General features: G+C 39.4%; 1 protein-coding gene across 4 annotated transcripts in view; it reads left to right on the forward strand.

The window, feature by feature from the left end:
- The first annotated feature begins 406 nt into the window (after positions 1-406).
- The window catches only part of rapgef3 (Rap guanine nucleotide exchange factor (GEF) 3), a 45,594-nt gene continuing 31,965 nt past the window's right edge, over positions 407-14,035 (forward strand). Inside the window, exon 1 of one of the 4 annotated variants that reach the window (XM_061685496.1) lies at positions 407-472. In XM_061685496.1, the coding sequence (XP_061541480.1) occupies positions 437-472 (36 nt within the window). In that variant the 5' untranslated portion in view covers positions 407-436. Of the gene's footprint in view, positions 473-8,975; positions 9,366-14,035 lie in introns of those variants that run through there. The other 3 variants (XM_061685507.1, XM_061685490.1, XM_061685501.1) reach the window with 3 other exon arrangements.

Raw genomic sequence — 14,035 nt, forward strand, 5'->3', positions numbered from 1 at the left:
AAAAGACGGAAAAGCAATTTTTTTTGCAACTTTAGACATGCATTTTTCCCTATAAATGTTGTTCAAATTCAAAATTGTATAACCTCAGGGGTGTACCATTTTAGAGGTTCCAATGTATTTGTTTTTGTAAGAACGTTTTCTACAAAAACCTTACCCTATACATCTTTATTTCATGGTCTGTGTAATGAAAGTATTTGCTTCTTAGCTTTAAATCAAGTTGCATAACAAGCCTACATGTTGCCACCATGTGAAAGAAAATTCTTCGTGCCCTTGAGGCTAACTCTTCATGACCAATCAGAGGAAGGTCGTCTGTAGCAACCCTCCTCACAAATCACACTGCCTTGGGAAATTATCTTTCCACCATATAGTAGAGGACAGAGGAACAGCTTGTTAAAAAAAAAAAAAAAAAAAAACAAGGCAAAAACTTTGGAAACTGATGGACACGCTGAAGATTCTCACAAGGTCTCCCACGGTGAGTCATTGACTGTCTTGTACTTTGATTGACAGATGGTTTGATGAGTGATGTTCGCTACAAGTTAGTCTGTAACTTTAGATCATATGCCATATGAGCCGATTTGAAAACAATATTTTCCAGCTGATTATTACATACGACCAGTAGCAATGTTCACGCATATGTTCATTGTACTTTGTATAGCTTTTCTATCTAAATTACTGAGTTGAACTCAATTGTAGGCAAACTTTTTTTTATTCTCATATTGTGTTAAAACGAATAGTTTATTAATTTAAGTGTGTTGTTAAAAAACAAAACTCATTGTCATCATCTGTTTTGATGCATTTTATTGTCAATATGTGACTTTGCTGGAGTCATCATTAGCTGTAAGGTTAAACACTCACAGACACATGCACGCAAGCACTGACACGCACAGACGCACAACACGTCTCATTGTCAGGTCAAGAGAGAGGAAGGAAAAGGTGTGTTTGTGTGTGGTCAGTCAAAAGGAAATTTAATAAAGAATGTCTTTGGGGTCACGTTCAGTTTAGGTCGACGATTAGGAAAAGTTTAGAGAAGATTATTCTGGATGATTTGATGACTTTTACTCATCAAATGTCTCCACTGAGAGAGCTTGACAAAAGTTTGTCCGTGTGTTTGTGTGTCACAAGACAGACCCACCAAAGACAGTTGGCAAAGTACACATTGCATGGGCGTAGATCTGTCGCAGGAAATCCCACTCCCTTCCTCAAAGGATACGAATAGAAACACAAGTGGATGTAATGAATAAATAAACATGTACAAAAAAGACAAGACACACAAAAATACACCAAATTACATAATGACCTTACATATCTAAATAAATATCTAACCACACAACCCACCCTTGTTTAATGCAATTATAGACATAATTTCAACATGAACATTTGTTATGTTAAGAGCTGGCAAAAGTACACACACGCTGCACTTAAGTAGAGGTAATGATAATTGTGTAAAAAAAAAAAAAAAAAAAAAGATTGGTAAATGTGGAAGAACTGATTCAACTCTTGTACTTAAGTAAAAGTAAAAAAGTACAAGTTCTAAAATTTACCTAAGTACATTACAAATGTAAAAGGTCATACATTTTTACTGTCACTTACAGTGGGTACGGAAAGTATTCAGATCCCCTTAAATCTTTCACTCTTTGTTATATTGCAGCCATTTGCTAAAATCATTTAATTTAATTTTTTTCCTCATTAATGTACACACAGCACCCCATATTGGCAGAACAAAAACAGAATTGCTGACATTTTTGTAGATTTATTAAAAAAGACAAACTGAAATATCACAAAGCCATAAGTATTCAGACATTTTGCTGTGACAGTCATATATTTAACTCAGGTGCTGTCCATTTCTTCTGATCATCCTTGAGATGGTTCTTCACCTTCATTGGACTCCAGCTGTGTTTGATTGCACTTGATTAGAAAAGCCACATACCTGTCTATATAAGACCTTACAGCTCACAGTGCATGTCAGAGCAAATGACAATCATGAGGTCAAAGGAACTGCCTGAAGGGCTCAGAGACAAAATGGTGGCAAGGCACAGATCTGGACAAGGTTACAAAAAGAATTCTGCTGCACTTAAGGTTCCAAAGACCACAGTGGCCTCCATAATCCTTAAATGGAAGATGTTTGGGACGGGCAGAACCTTTCATAGAGCTGGCCGTCCGACCAAACTGAGCAATCGGGGGAGAAGATCTTTGGTGAGAGAGGTAAAGAAGAACCCAAAGATCACTGTGGCTGAGCTCCAGAGATGCAGTCAGGAGATGGGAGAAAGTTCTGCAAAGTCAACCATCACTGCAGCCCTCCACCAGTCGGGGCTTTATGGCAGAGTGGCCAGACGGAATCCTCTCCTCAGTGCAAGACACATGAAAGACCGCATGGAGTTTGTTTAAAAAAAATAAAATAAATAAATACCTGAAAGACTCCAAAATGGTGAGAAATAAAATTCTCTGGTCTGATGAGACCAAGATAGAACATTTTGGCCCTAAGCGGTATGTGTGGAGAAAACCAGGCACTGCTCACCACCTGTCCAATACAGTCCCAACAGTGAAGCATGGTGGTGGCAGCATCATGCTGTGGGGGTGTTTTTCAGCTGCAGGGACCGGACGACTGGTTACAATCAAAGGAAAGATGAATGCGGCCAAGTCCAGGAATATCCTGGACGAAAAGCATCTCCAGAGTGCTCAGGACCTCAGACTGGGCCGAAGGTTCACCTTCCAACAAGACAATGACCCTAAGCATACAGCTAAAATAACGAAGGAGTGGCTTCAGAACAACTCTCTGACTGTTCTTGAATAATAACCCTGACTTAACCCCAATTGAGAATATCTGGAGAGACCTGAAAATGGTTGTCCACCAACATTCACCATCCAACCTGAAAGAAGTGGAAAGGATCTGCAAGGAGGAATGGCAAATCCCCAAATCCAGGTGTGAAAAACTGCATCATTCCCAAAAAGACTCATGGCTGTATTAGCGCAAAAGGTTGCTTCTACTATATACTGAGCAAAGGGTGTGAATACTTATGGCTGTCTGATATTTCAGTTTTTCTTTTTTAATAAATCTGCAAAAAATTCAACAATTCATTTTTTTTCTGTCAATATGGGGTGCTGTGTGTACGTACATTAATGAGTGGAAAAAACATTTAGCAAATGGCCACTGTATATACAATACCATTTTTATAACACAACGGGGGGGAACTCAGCACACAAAGTAGTTTCGCTCTTTAATTAAGTTGCAGTACATAGCACTCGTACTAACAAGAAGAATAAAATCTCATTGGCTCAACTTTTACGCTATCAAAATGTTTTCTTATAGCTTTGCCAACGTTGTGAACTGAGTAACACAAAAATGAATATTAAGAATTGTTTTAACACCAAAGTTGGTTGCTTATAAGCTGTCATAAACAACACCATACCCACGAATAATTGTTGTAGTTTAAATAAGGATGGATGGGGGATATCTTGCTTTTGTTGCATCATCGTCGTTAATCCTACGTGGTTCATGTTCCTCCATGTTGCTGCTTTTTCTTTCTGTTTCTACAACTTCACAGTAGAGGGCACCGATTGTTTACTCGTGAAATATTAAGTGTTTGTAAGTGCACAGCAAACTGCAACTTGTGTAGTGAAAACAAGAAGGCAAAACTAAAATATTACGACGTCATGATCTGATCTCTTCACTCTCTTTGACCTCAGGCCTTGGTGTGCTTTTTGAAATGTAAACCCATATAAAGCAACGATGCACCTCAGTAGACCTCATGTCAAAGGATTTACCTTTTCTTTTGTTTTTTACCCTTTTCAGGCCGAAAGATGGAAGAATATGCACCATGAAAGGGGAACATGTTATTGAAATTTTCAAATGGTAGTGATTAGCCTGCCTGCCGCACAGTTCAGAGTTTGTAAATGTTTTTAATTGATTGATTGACTCAATCAATGTGGCACGGTGGACGACTACTTAGCACATCTACCCCACAGTTCTGAGGACCCAGGTTCAAATCTGCCTTCACCTCTGTGGAGTTTGCATGTTTTCTGCGGGTACAAAACAAATAAATAAAATTAATACAATGTAAATATTATTCCATTCTGACACACTCTGTTTTCGGAAGAAGTGAACTTTAAACCTATGTTTGTCTCGGTTTTCTCCGGGTAATCAACCTTCCTCCCACATAACAAAAGCATGCATATTAAGTTCATTGAAGACTAGAATTACATGTGAATGTGAATTTAAATATATGTACCCTGCGATCAAGTGGCGACCAGTCCAGCTCTCACCCCAAATCAGCTATGATAGTATTCACTTCACCCATGACTCTAATGAGGCCACACGCTATAGAAAACGAATGGATGGATTTATTGTTGTTTGTATGTATTTCGTTGAATCTCTGTAGTGCCTGTCAACCCAAGTAGTTATCTGATTATTTTGAAATATGTATCCATAAGGGAGCCGTTCTGCACTTCTGCCCCACTGTTCTGTAATATTGCTTTAGAGCGACTAGAGAAACCGATGTACTGTAAATACCTGTATAGGTGTGAAAGTACCCTAAACGACACTTTTCAGCGATTACTCAGAAAATAGTCATGATGTGATTTTCTGAAACTTCACGTTTTAGACCAGTTTCCAAATGTTTGTATTTTCACTCTCCAAAACTGAACTAAAACTAAATAAACAGCATTTTTGTGTTTTTGCTTGTGTTGTGTATCAGAGCAGAATTCATGCCAGCAGCCCATTTTGAAGGCTCTGTAGTCGGTCAGTAGCCACACATTGATTCATAAGGAATGGGATCTTCTTGTCATGCAGCTGTTTTGACAAGAGACACATTGACTCCTCAACATTCTTGACCTTGTAGACACCAAATTGTATTATTACTGAGTACTAGTATTCATTTAGGCCTATACCGAAATATTCCATTGATTTTTTTTTTTATTATTATTTTTTTTATTCCTTCTGTGTTTTAAACAGACTTGGCCAATAAAGATAATTCTGATTCTGATAAAGCTGAAATATTTTAAATGCAGACAGTTCAACAAAAGAATAACGTCTAATGATAATATGTCAATTCTAAATCTAGTTTTAATCTAAATTTTGTATTACTTGTTTCATAGTTTGATTTTTTAGGTTGTTGAGAGACACTATATCTTTGTCCCCAGTTGATGTGCAGTATTATGCTTGTGCCACAGTGAGGTGCTAGGACGCATGCCTACCCATCACGCCTTTTATGCTTGTTTTCTTCCTGTATCAGCAGAGTTCTAGGATGCTTTAATACTTTGAAGCTGTTCTCTCACAGTAAGACTGATGTGAGAACATCTCCTTAATAATACATTTTCCATGCTTGGATACATATACTTTTTTTCTCTATCATGCCTTTATTCGAATGCAACGTTAAGCTGCAACAACTTAACATAGGTCAAAATTTAAAACGTTTTATTGTCTTACCTTCTGCATGTGCCTCTCCTGAGAAAAATAATCTGTTAATTTCATTAGAAAGTCCTATTTTTTTTTCTTTGAGTTTGAAGCACTGATATTTATGGCTTCAAGTCTTTCCTAGGTGTTTGCGTAGAAAAATGGCACCAACGTGAACCTGTGTGGCTGCCAAAGACATTCTAAAAAAGGCTGTTTCTGCATCGTGGAGGCAAAATACTGTTTGCCTCACCGTGCACTTTTTTATTTTTTTGCAGTTTTATGTGATTAACAAAACTCAATACAGTATGTAACACACACATTTTAAACAGTATGTAGCCTAAGTATGGAAAGTCAGAATGCATATTACAAGTTTCTGAAAACATTATATTGGATTCGTGAAGAGAGACAGAAGACTTGCCAATAGACCGCCCTTGTGTTGTACAGTAATTTTACTAATAGATGGTGGTATTGCTCTGTACTATCTCTCCTTTTGTGAGTGATTGTGCATACTGAGTCACTGATGGTGTAGTGGTACACTCCCTGACTAGTGCAGGCAGCGTGGATTCAGTTCCCACTCAGTGACGGTGTGAATGAGAGTGCAAATGGTTGTCCGTGTCTATATGTGCCCTTGCGACTGACTGGCGACCAGTTCAGGGTGTAGTCCGCCTTTCGCCCGAAGTCAGCTGGGATAGGCTCCAGCGCCCCTAACCAGGATAAGCGGTGTTGAAAATGGATGGATGGATGTACATACTGAGATGAGGCTGGCTGCTGCCTTACTTCACGTCTCGCGAAAAGGAAATATGCTAATTCTTCAATTTTAACGATTAAATCATGGACATTATTGGATTCCAAATGAAAATCAATAGAAAGCATAAACCATAGCACTAAAATAGAAAATAGTTTTATTCTTAAGGCATTGAATCGATCGCAACTGGACTTTTCTGGTAACCTTTCATTGCTCAGTGACTCTCTGTACTGTGTTTTGATGTCGCAAATGGATTTTCTGTCAAATGGCTGTCTGTGGATGTACTAAAATAAAGATGATTCTGATTGTCTTCGAAGACGTTTTGCCTTTCATCTGAGCAGGCTTTGTCATTTCATGCAACAAGGCTTAGTTAAGACAGAGCTAGCCTGTGTTGGTGTGGAAAAAACCCTCAACTATTTAAACTCCAAGTTAGAGCAACGTCTCAAACCACGAACAGTATCATTCTTTTGGAATGCAAAATGACAGTCGTGAGGCAGCTCCACTACTATTTTACAACTGAATGGAATATTATTGAGGGAATTTCCACCTAACGATGCTTGTGGACGGACAGTGGACTCTTTGCAAGGCATTCTAACGAGTGACGATTTACACATGCAGGTGAGGCTGTGCCTGCTCTGACTGCACGTCCCTGTGAGGATTCCAACAGTAAATGGTTGGCCTGGACTGTAAGTGTACAATAGCTGTGATAGTCGACCACCATGTTCACTATAAACTAATGTAGAACACATGTAATTAATCTTTAATTTTGTTCTGATCAATGTGCACCGTCATTCGCCTCTGTGCAGAGAATACATTTTAGGTAGCACACTCGGAATGCTTGTGCTGGCACAACAGGTAGCTTTATGAATCCATAAAGCTGAAGTGTCAGTTTAATGGCGGTGCAAAGTGCAGACAACGGTGAGAGAAATTGAACAAAACCTTTGAGGTAAGACATTCAGGCACTGTCGTTTATCCGTAACGCTGTCACCTCCACCCCCTACAAAACGTTTATCTGACCCAAAGCTGGGACAACCTGATAAGCATGCAGAGTTAGGCTGGTTAACATCTGACATCAGTTACATCAGGCAACATTCAGAATCAACAGGGTACTTAATTTATAAAGGAAGAATTCCCCTAATCTGTCCGGACAAGGCGGCACGGTGGCCGACTGGTTAGAGCGTCAACCTCGCAGGTGTGCCTCGGTTGTTTGTCTATATGGACCCTGGGATTGGCTGACGACCAAAGTCAGCTGGGATATGCTTGAGGATAAGCGATATAGAAAAGGGATGCATGGATTCTCTCTGTTGATTTGCATTATTCAAATGCATATGTATACACTTTACGACTTCTTGTAATATTAGCATACATTATCCTATTTCTCGTCATGGTAATCTTATTCTCATAGTAGTACGACTTTATTCTCTGATCCTTTCAACTTTTTTCTTGCAATGTTATGACTTTGTCTTTTTTCGTAACATTCCAACCTCCTACATCTTAATCATATTTATAGAATTACAACTTTTCTTGTAATGCTACTTTTTTTTTTAGCCTTATTCTTGTAACATTGCAAATATATTATTGTAATAATCCACATTTATTCTTGTAATATTGCAAATGTATTTTCATGGCATCCCAATTTAATTCTTGTAACTTTTTTCATAAAGTTTTACAATTTATTTTGTGGGTTCATAATCCGGCGGCACGGTGGACGACTGGTAAGAGCGTCAGCCTCACAGTTCTGAGGACCCGGGTTCAATCCCCGGCCCCGACTGTGTGGAGTTTGCATGTTCTCCCCGTGCCTGTGTGGGTTTTCTCCGGGCACTCTGGTTTCCTCCCACATCCCAAAAACATGCATAAATTGGGGACTCTAAATTGCCCGTAGGTGTGCATGTGAGTGCAAATGATTGTCTGTTTGTATGTGCCCTGCGATTGGCTGGCAACCAGTTCAGGGTGTACCCCGCCTCCTGCCCGATGACAGCTGGGATAGGCTCCAGCACGCCCGCGACCCGAGTGAGGAGAAGCAAAACGTGGATGGATGGATGGGTTCATAATCCATCCATCTATTTTCTGAGCCACTTCTCCTCACTCGGGTCGCGGGCGTGCTGGAGCCTATCCCAGCTGTCATCGGGCAGGAGGCGGGGTACACCCTGAACTGGTTGCCAGCCAATCGCAGGGCACGTACAAATGAATAACCATTCGCACCTACAGGCAATTTAGAGTCTCCAATTAATGCATGTTTTTGGGATGTGGGAGGAAACCGGAGTGCCCGGAGAAAACCCACGCAGGCACAGGGAGAACATCCAAACTCCACACAGACGGGCCAGGATTTGAACCCCGGTCCTCAGAACTGTGAGGCTGACACTCTCACCAGTAGGCCACCGTGCCGCCTCAGAACACAAACCCAATTGTGAAATACGGGTTGGCAGCATCATGTAGGATTTTGCTGCAGGAGGAACTGGTGCACTTCACAAAATACATAGCATCATGAGGAAAGAACATTATGAGGAAATACTGAAGCAACACCTCAAGACACCAGCTGGGGTGGGGTGCGGGGGGGGGGGGGGGGTTATTAAGAGGAATCTCTTATCCTGCTGACAGTTTCGCCTGTCATTCCAGCCTTCGTCAGAGTCACTGTCACTGCTTCCTGGTGTGTTGTGTCTTAACAGCTGATGAAACAGAAAATACATTCCGAATGCATATAAGACAGGATGAGTTCAGGGATTCCTCGGTTTAAGACTGAGTTCACGTCCTACGGCGAGGACCGCCCTGTAAATGTGACGTAACACTTTTGGAGCGCTCAGCACTTGACTCTTCCAAACTGATTGGACTTAAAATGAGCAGTTACGTTATTACGTCAGTAGTGAGGTAGGACACGTCCAGGGGAGGTCACGTGTGTCCCAAAGCGTGCACTCAGCGTGCGCGCGCGCTTGCAGGCATGCAATTACTGTGCATGATTGTCTCAAAGTGACGCAGATTCTAGCCCGATTTACGTGGATGCAGGAGCATATGAGGTCCGGTAGCAGTACCAGGGTTCCGTTTTTGTCCGAATGACGGTCTAACGAGGGTGTGTGCGACCCGTGCGCAGGTCGTGTGCCTGGGGAACAGTCCCGATTTATTTTGTAGTCGACTGTGCGCATGTGAAACAAGATGCATCTGTTCAGGAGTTACAATTATCAAGTGTTCCCGGACCGAGGCTCAGTGGACACGCCGACCATACGCGGCATCAGCTGGGTATGTACACATCTAACTTGCACTCTTGAATGGACTGAATTGAATGGAATCTATAGTGCATGCAAATTAAATAGAACCCCCCCCCCCGTCTGATGATACAAGAGTTATACTAACACATGACTCACATCTTTCTGTATTTTTATTTCTTTTTCTTTTTTAAAGTTATCACAGAACCCGAATGACTCATGTCTTGTCATCTCGATCAGGGGTTTCAAACTCATTGTAGTTATGTGGTCACATAAAGCCTAATTTGTTGTCAAAGGGGAAGAACCACTAAAATCTTACCATACCTGATATAATAATAAATAACAATAAGTTTAAATTCAAATAAATCAAACGCATTCAGAAAATATTTATATTTGATGATTAAAAAAAATCAATTTACAAAACAACCTCAGACTTCTTGAAAATATTTTGCTTCTGTTTGTCATATACAATGCGTACATAATAACAGTGTTTGTATTTTAAGGCACAAAACTTATAGTCACAGGTAGTTGGGACTGAAAAACACAGTATTGCACTTTAAAAATGTAATCCACTTATGAAGACCTAGGAATTATCATCATAATTTTTTTTTACAGAAGCATAATAATTCTCAAAATAGTCTTAGTCTCTACCGCAACAATGTCTTTTGTGTTTTTTCACTTTCAAATTCACCCTGCGGGCCGGATTGTACCCCCTGGTGAGCTGGTTTTGGCCTGCGGCCCGTATGTTTGACACCACTGATTTACATACAAGGATAACAAATAGATAACGTATCATGTTAAATGAAAATTATTCTGACTTTAATTGCATCTAAGTTAAATCGTGTTAACACCGACTATGTGTCCTTCATGCAGTTATGATAACATAAATGTAACTTGTATTGTATGCAATAATTAGGACCTAGAAAGACTTAATCTTCTTTTTATTGCTAACTATGGTATCCCAAAGGCCACGTAGTTTAGATTTGATGACTTTTAAAAACTTAAGCCAAAATTTCAACTAAATGGGATAGTTCTAGTCCGAAAGTATTCCCAGACATATCTGAAAGCAAATTTGTGCGGCCCTTTGTGGTGGCGTCGGGTGGATCCAGGAAAGCAACCAAAGCAAAGTATTTTATTGAATTCCTGTTATAAATAGCGCATTGTTTATTGTTCACCTTCACCACGCCCCGCTTTCTCGGAAGAGCCTGGAGAAGGGTGTACAGAAGGAAGATTGTCGTTTCGTGGTGACATGAAGACACAGCATGGGGATTGTAGCCTTCAGATGCGCGACTTGTTCTACTGTTAGACAGTTAATACAAGTGTCCGTATTGGAGTTTACGTCAAGCAATCTGTTTTTTTATGTAACTTTTATGTAACACAATTTGTTGCAAGCAGCGCTGATCTGAAGACACTCATGTTTTGTATCTTCAAGTTATCTTACATAATAAATTACACAAGTGCACTTGACAGCATGGAGGATGTTCACTGTCTGCCCACTGTTTGAAACAGGGCAAAGGTCCAGCCTGAGAAAGCAACATGAGATGTGATAGAAATAAAAAGCTGTGAAAAAGAGACATAAAACACAACATTGAACAATCCAAGTGCAGAATGAGCTAGTAAAACCGCTCTAAACTGCTTGAGGACTCTGCTACATTTGCACAGCTGCCATTATATTAGTATCACCACACGAGTCGTTACACTTTCATTGCTCAATGACTCCCCACACTCGTGTTTTTTATGTCCTAAATGTATATTTCTTCATAGTGGCCGTTTGTTGTTATCCGAGAGTGGCTCCAAGTACCGGAGACAAATTTCTTGTGTGTCTTGGCCATACTTGGCCAATAAAGCTGATTCTGTTTCTGATTTTAAAAGCAGACTATGCATGCATGCTCATGTGAGTGTTTCATGTTGATATCATTAATACTCACAACGAACCTGCAGTGTGAGACACAAGCAGGCAACGGCTGATTTAAAAACCTTGTCTTAGACCCTTATTCCCTCATTCTCAGGACAGTTTCTTTCTCTGGTGGCACCTCAAAGGCCGGTCACAATCTATTTCAGGACACTGGTTGATCTGCTCCTTCGTTGACTGTAAGGGTAATGTTTTAAAGGAACTGTATGAATTTCTTCACGCTAACAGTTCCCAGGCGCACTTGTTCATTGAACAATCTTGTGCCGTTTGTCAAAAGCTAGCGCTTTTTTAAAGCTAATCTGTGCATTCATCAACACTCAATGCCACTTTGTTTACATGCACTGGGATCACTTCAGTCTTTGCTGCAACTATGATTGCCTCCCAAATGCGCTGATGCGCCATTCAGCTCGTTTAGCAGTGACTCAACAAGTTAAATTTTTGAGCCAGAAATTTGAGCCTTTCCATCACTTTGGTAAATGTTAATTCTTGCCTCATGAGTCCATAATAAAACTTTGTTACAATTACTTTGACTTGTCTCTGTACCTTTTGGCAAATTCCTGTCTAGCCTTCTTATTCTTGCTAATGAGTCGTTTGCGTCTTCTGCTTCCATTCCCACCCTCTGGTGATTGCTACTGATGTCCGGTGTTGGGTCTTTTTTTTTTTTTTTTTTCTTCTCTCGAAATGTTTCTCTCATCAACAGCTGTTCTTTTCCTTGGTCTCCCCGTTCAACATCTGTAACTTAATACCCCGGTGGTTTGTTCTTCAGGACCTTCCAAATGTTAATATTGACATGGTCCACGTTTGTACAATTGCTTTGATTGATTTTCATCTTCACTCAGGTTCACAATTGCTTGTTTTTCACCCATTGACAACTCTCTGGTTTTCATGTTGGCTGCACAACTAACTATAATAAATTAATTATTCAAAGGAAAAACACAAAAAATGAAACTCAACGTAGACATTTCATCCTATTTATTGTTTGAATAATCAGTGTAAAAGAACACACATGAGCAACAAAATACGCTTGTATGTCACATGCCCCAATACTTAAGCTCACGTGAACAATTGATGCATTCAAAGAAAGGTTGTCATTTTCTAAGTTGTGTATTAGATCCACACGTAAAATACAGTGAAGCCCCATTTATCACGGGGATACAATCCACACCCACCTGATAGGTGGAAATACGCAATATAGAGAGACCATTATGAAAAACATGTTTTAATAGTTTTATCTCGACCACACACTTTAAACACATTTATACTTATTAAAACACACTTAAACCAACTAAAACACAATTTTTAAAGTCTTCCTTTGCGCCTGTTCTCACGCTCACTGTCAAGAATTTGAAGACTATCATTAGTACAATATCACTTTGAGAAAACAGAAATAAGAACACTGTTTGGCTCGCACAGTACTCCAAGAGGGTGCTGAGATACAGTTGTGTACCGTCAGCAGAGATGGATAGTTACATTTACTTCGTTACATTTACTCAAGTAACATTTTGGATAAATTGTACTTGTCAGAGTAGTTTTAATGAAGCATACCCTTTACTTTTACTCAAGGATGTATGTTAAGAAGAAACAGTACTTTTACTCCATGACAATAATCAACTTAATCAACAATAATCAACAGCCCACTCCTAACTTGAGAAAAAAACCTAAGTTTCAGTTTTTTCTTTTGTTTTGGCTGTGCATATGGCAACATTAACACAATTTTATGGTCACAAGTAACTCTAAAACATGCATCTTCTGTTCTGTTCTCTCTCTCTCGCTCTCTCTCTCTTTTTCTCTCTCTCTCTCGCTCTCTCTCACACACACACACACACACACACACGCAATCAATAAGTCTGGTCAGCAGACAGCTTCTTCATTCAGTCACTTCTGAACACATCCACATGCCAGTTACAGATATAAGAGGGCACTAGTGCATCCATGTGCAACCAGATTTATTTGTATTTTATTTCAACTTTATTTACCAGGTAAAAAACAATTTAAAAATATCATCTCTTTTGCAATGGTGACCTGTCCAAGAAGGCAGAAAGTGAAACGTCAAGTCGAAGTCAATCGCGTTCAAGTTTATTTAAGTTTTTTATTTTCACCTCCCCTCTCAAAAAGACGCAAAAATAAATCAGTTGAGTTGTACAAATTCTAGGTCACATTAACGGTGGGAAAAGTTTGAAAATTATTTGTCTTGGACAAAATTCTTTTACAACTCAAAAATCTGGCATTTGAAAAGGGGTGTGTATACTTTTATATTCACAGCAGCTTTGTTCCTGTTTTTGTGATCTGCCTTGTGAACCTACGGTACTGTGCTGTTTAACAAGTGGAAACAATATAGTATAAGACCATTTCTTGGAGCTGAATTTGCCTTAATGTTATTTTACAAAGGTTTTATTTTATAAATATTTGATCTATTATGCCTATGAGTATTCTCATTCATCCAGGTCATTTCATTCTGAGGGCATAGAATCGATCCCAACTGGACTGTTCTGTTTGTCTTAGAAGACGATTCGCCTCTCATCCGAGCAGGCTTCATCAGTTCATGCAACAAGGATTTTGTTATGTTTTAGATGAAGTGATATTCTACAGCAATATCTGAATTTGCACATTTGTATTTTATTTAGTTATTTTTATTTTATTTGACGTTCATGCTCTGATTTAAAAAAAAAAAAAAAAAACACGAGTTACTCAGTACTTGAATAGTTTTTCTTTTTGACTGATTCCTCTTTTACTCTTACTCAAGTAATTATTTGGAAGACTCATTACTTTTCATATTATTAATATATTATATT

This window comes from Phycodurus eques, chromosome 1 (assembly GCF_024500275.1).
Source record: "Phycodurus eques isolate BA_2022a chromosome 1, UOR_Pequ_1.1, whole genome shotgun sequence".
In the NCBI taxonomy this organism is placed as follows: Eukaryota; Metazoa; Chordata; class Actinopteri; order Syngnathiformes; family Syngnathidae; genus Phycodurus; species Phycodurus eques.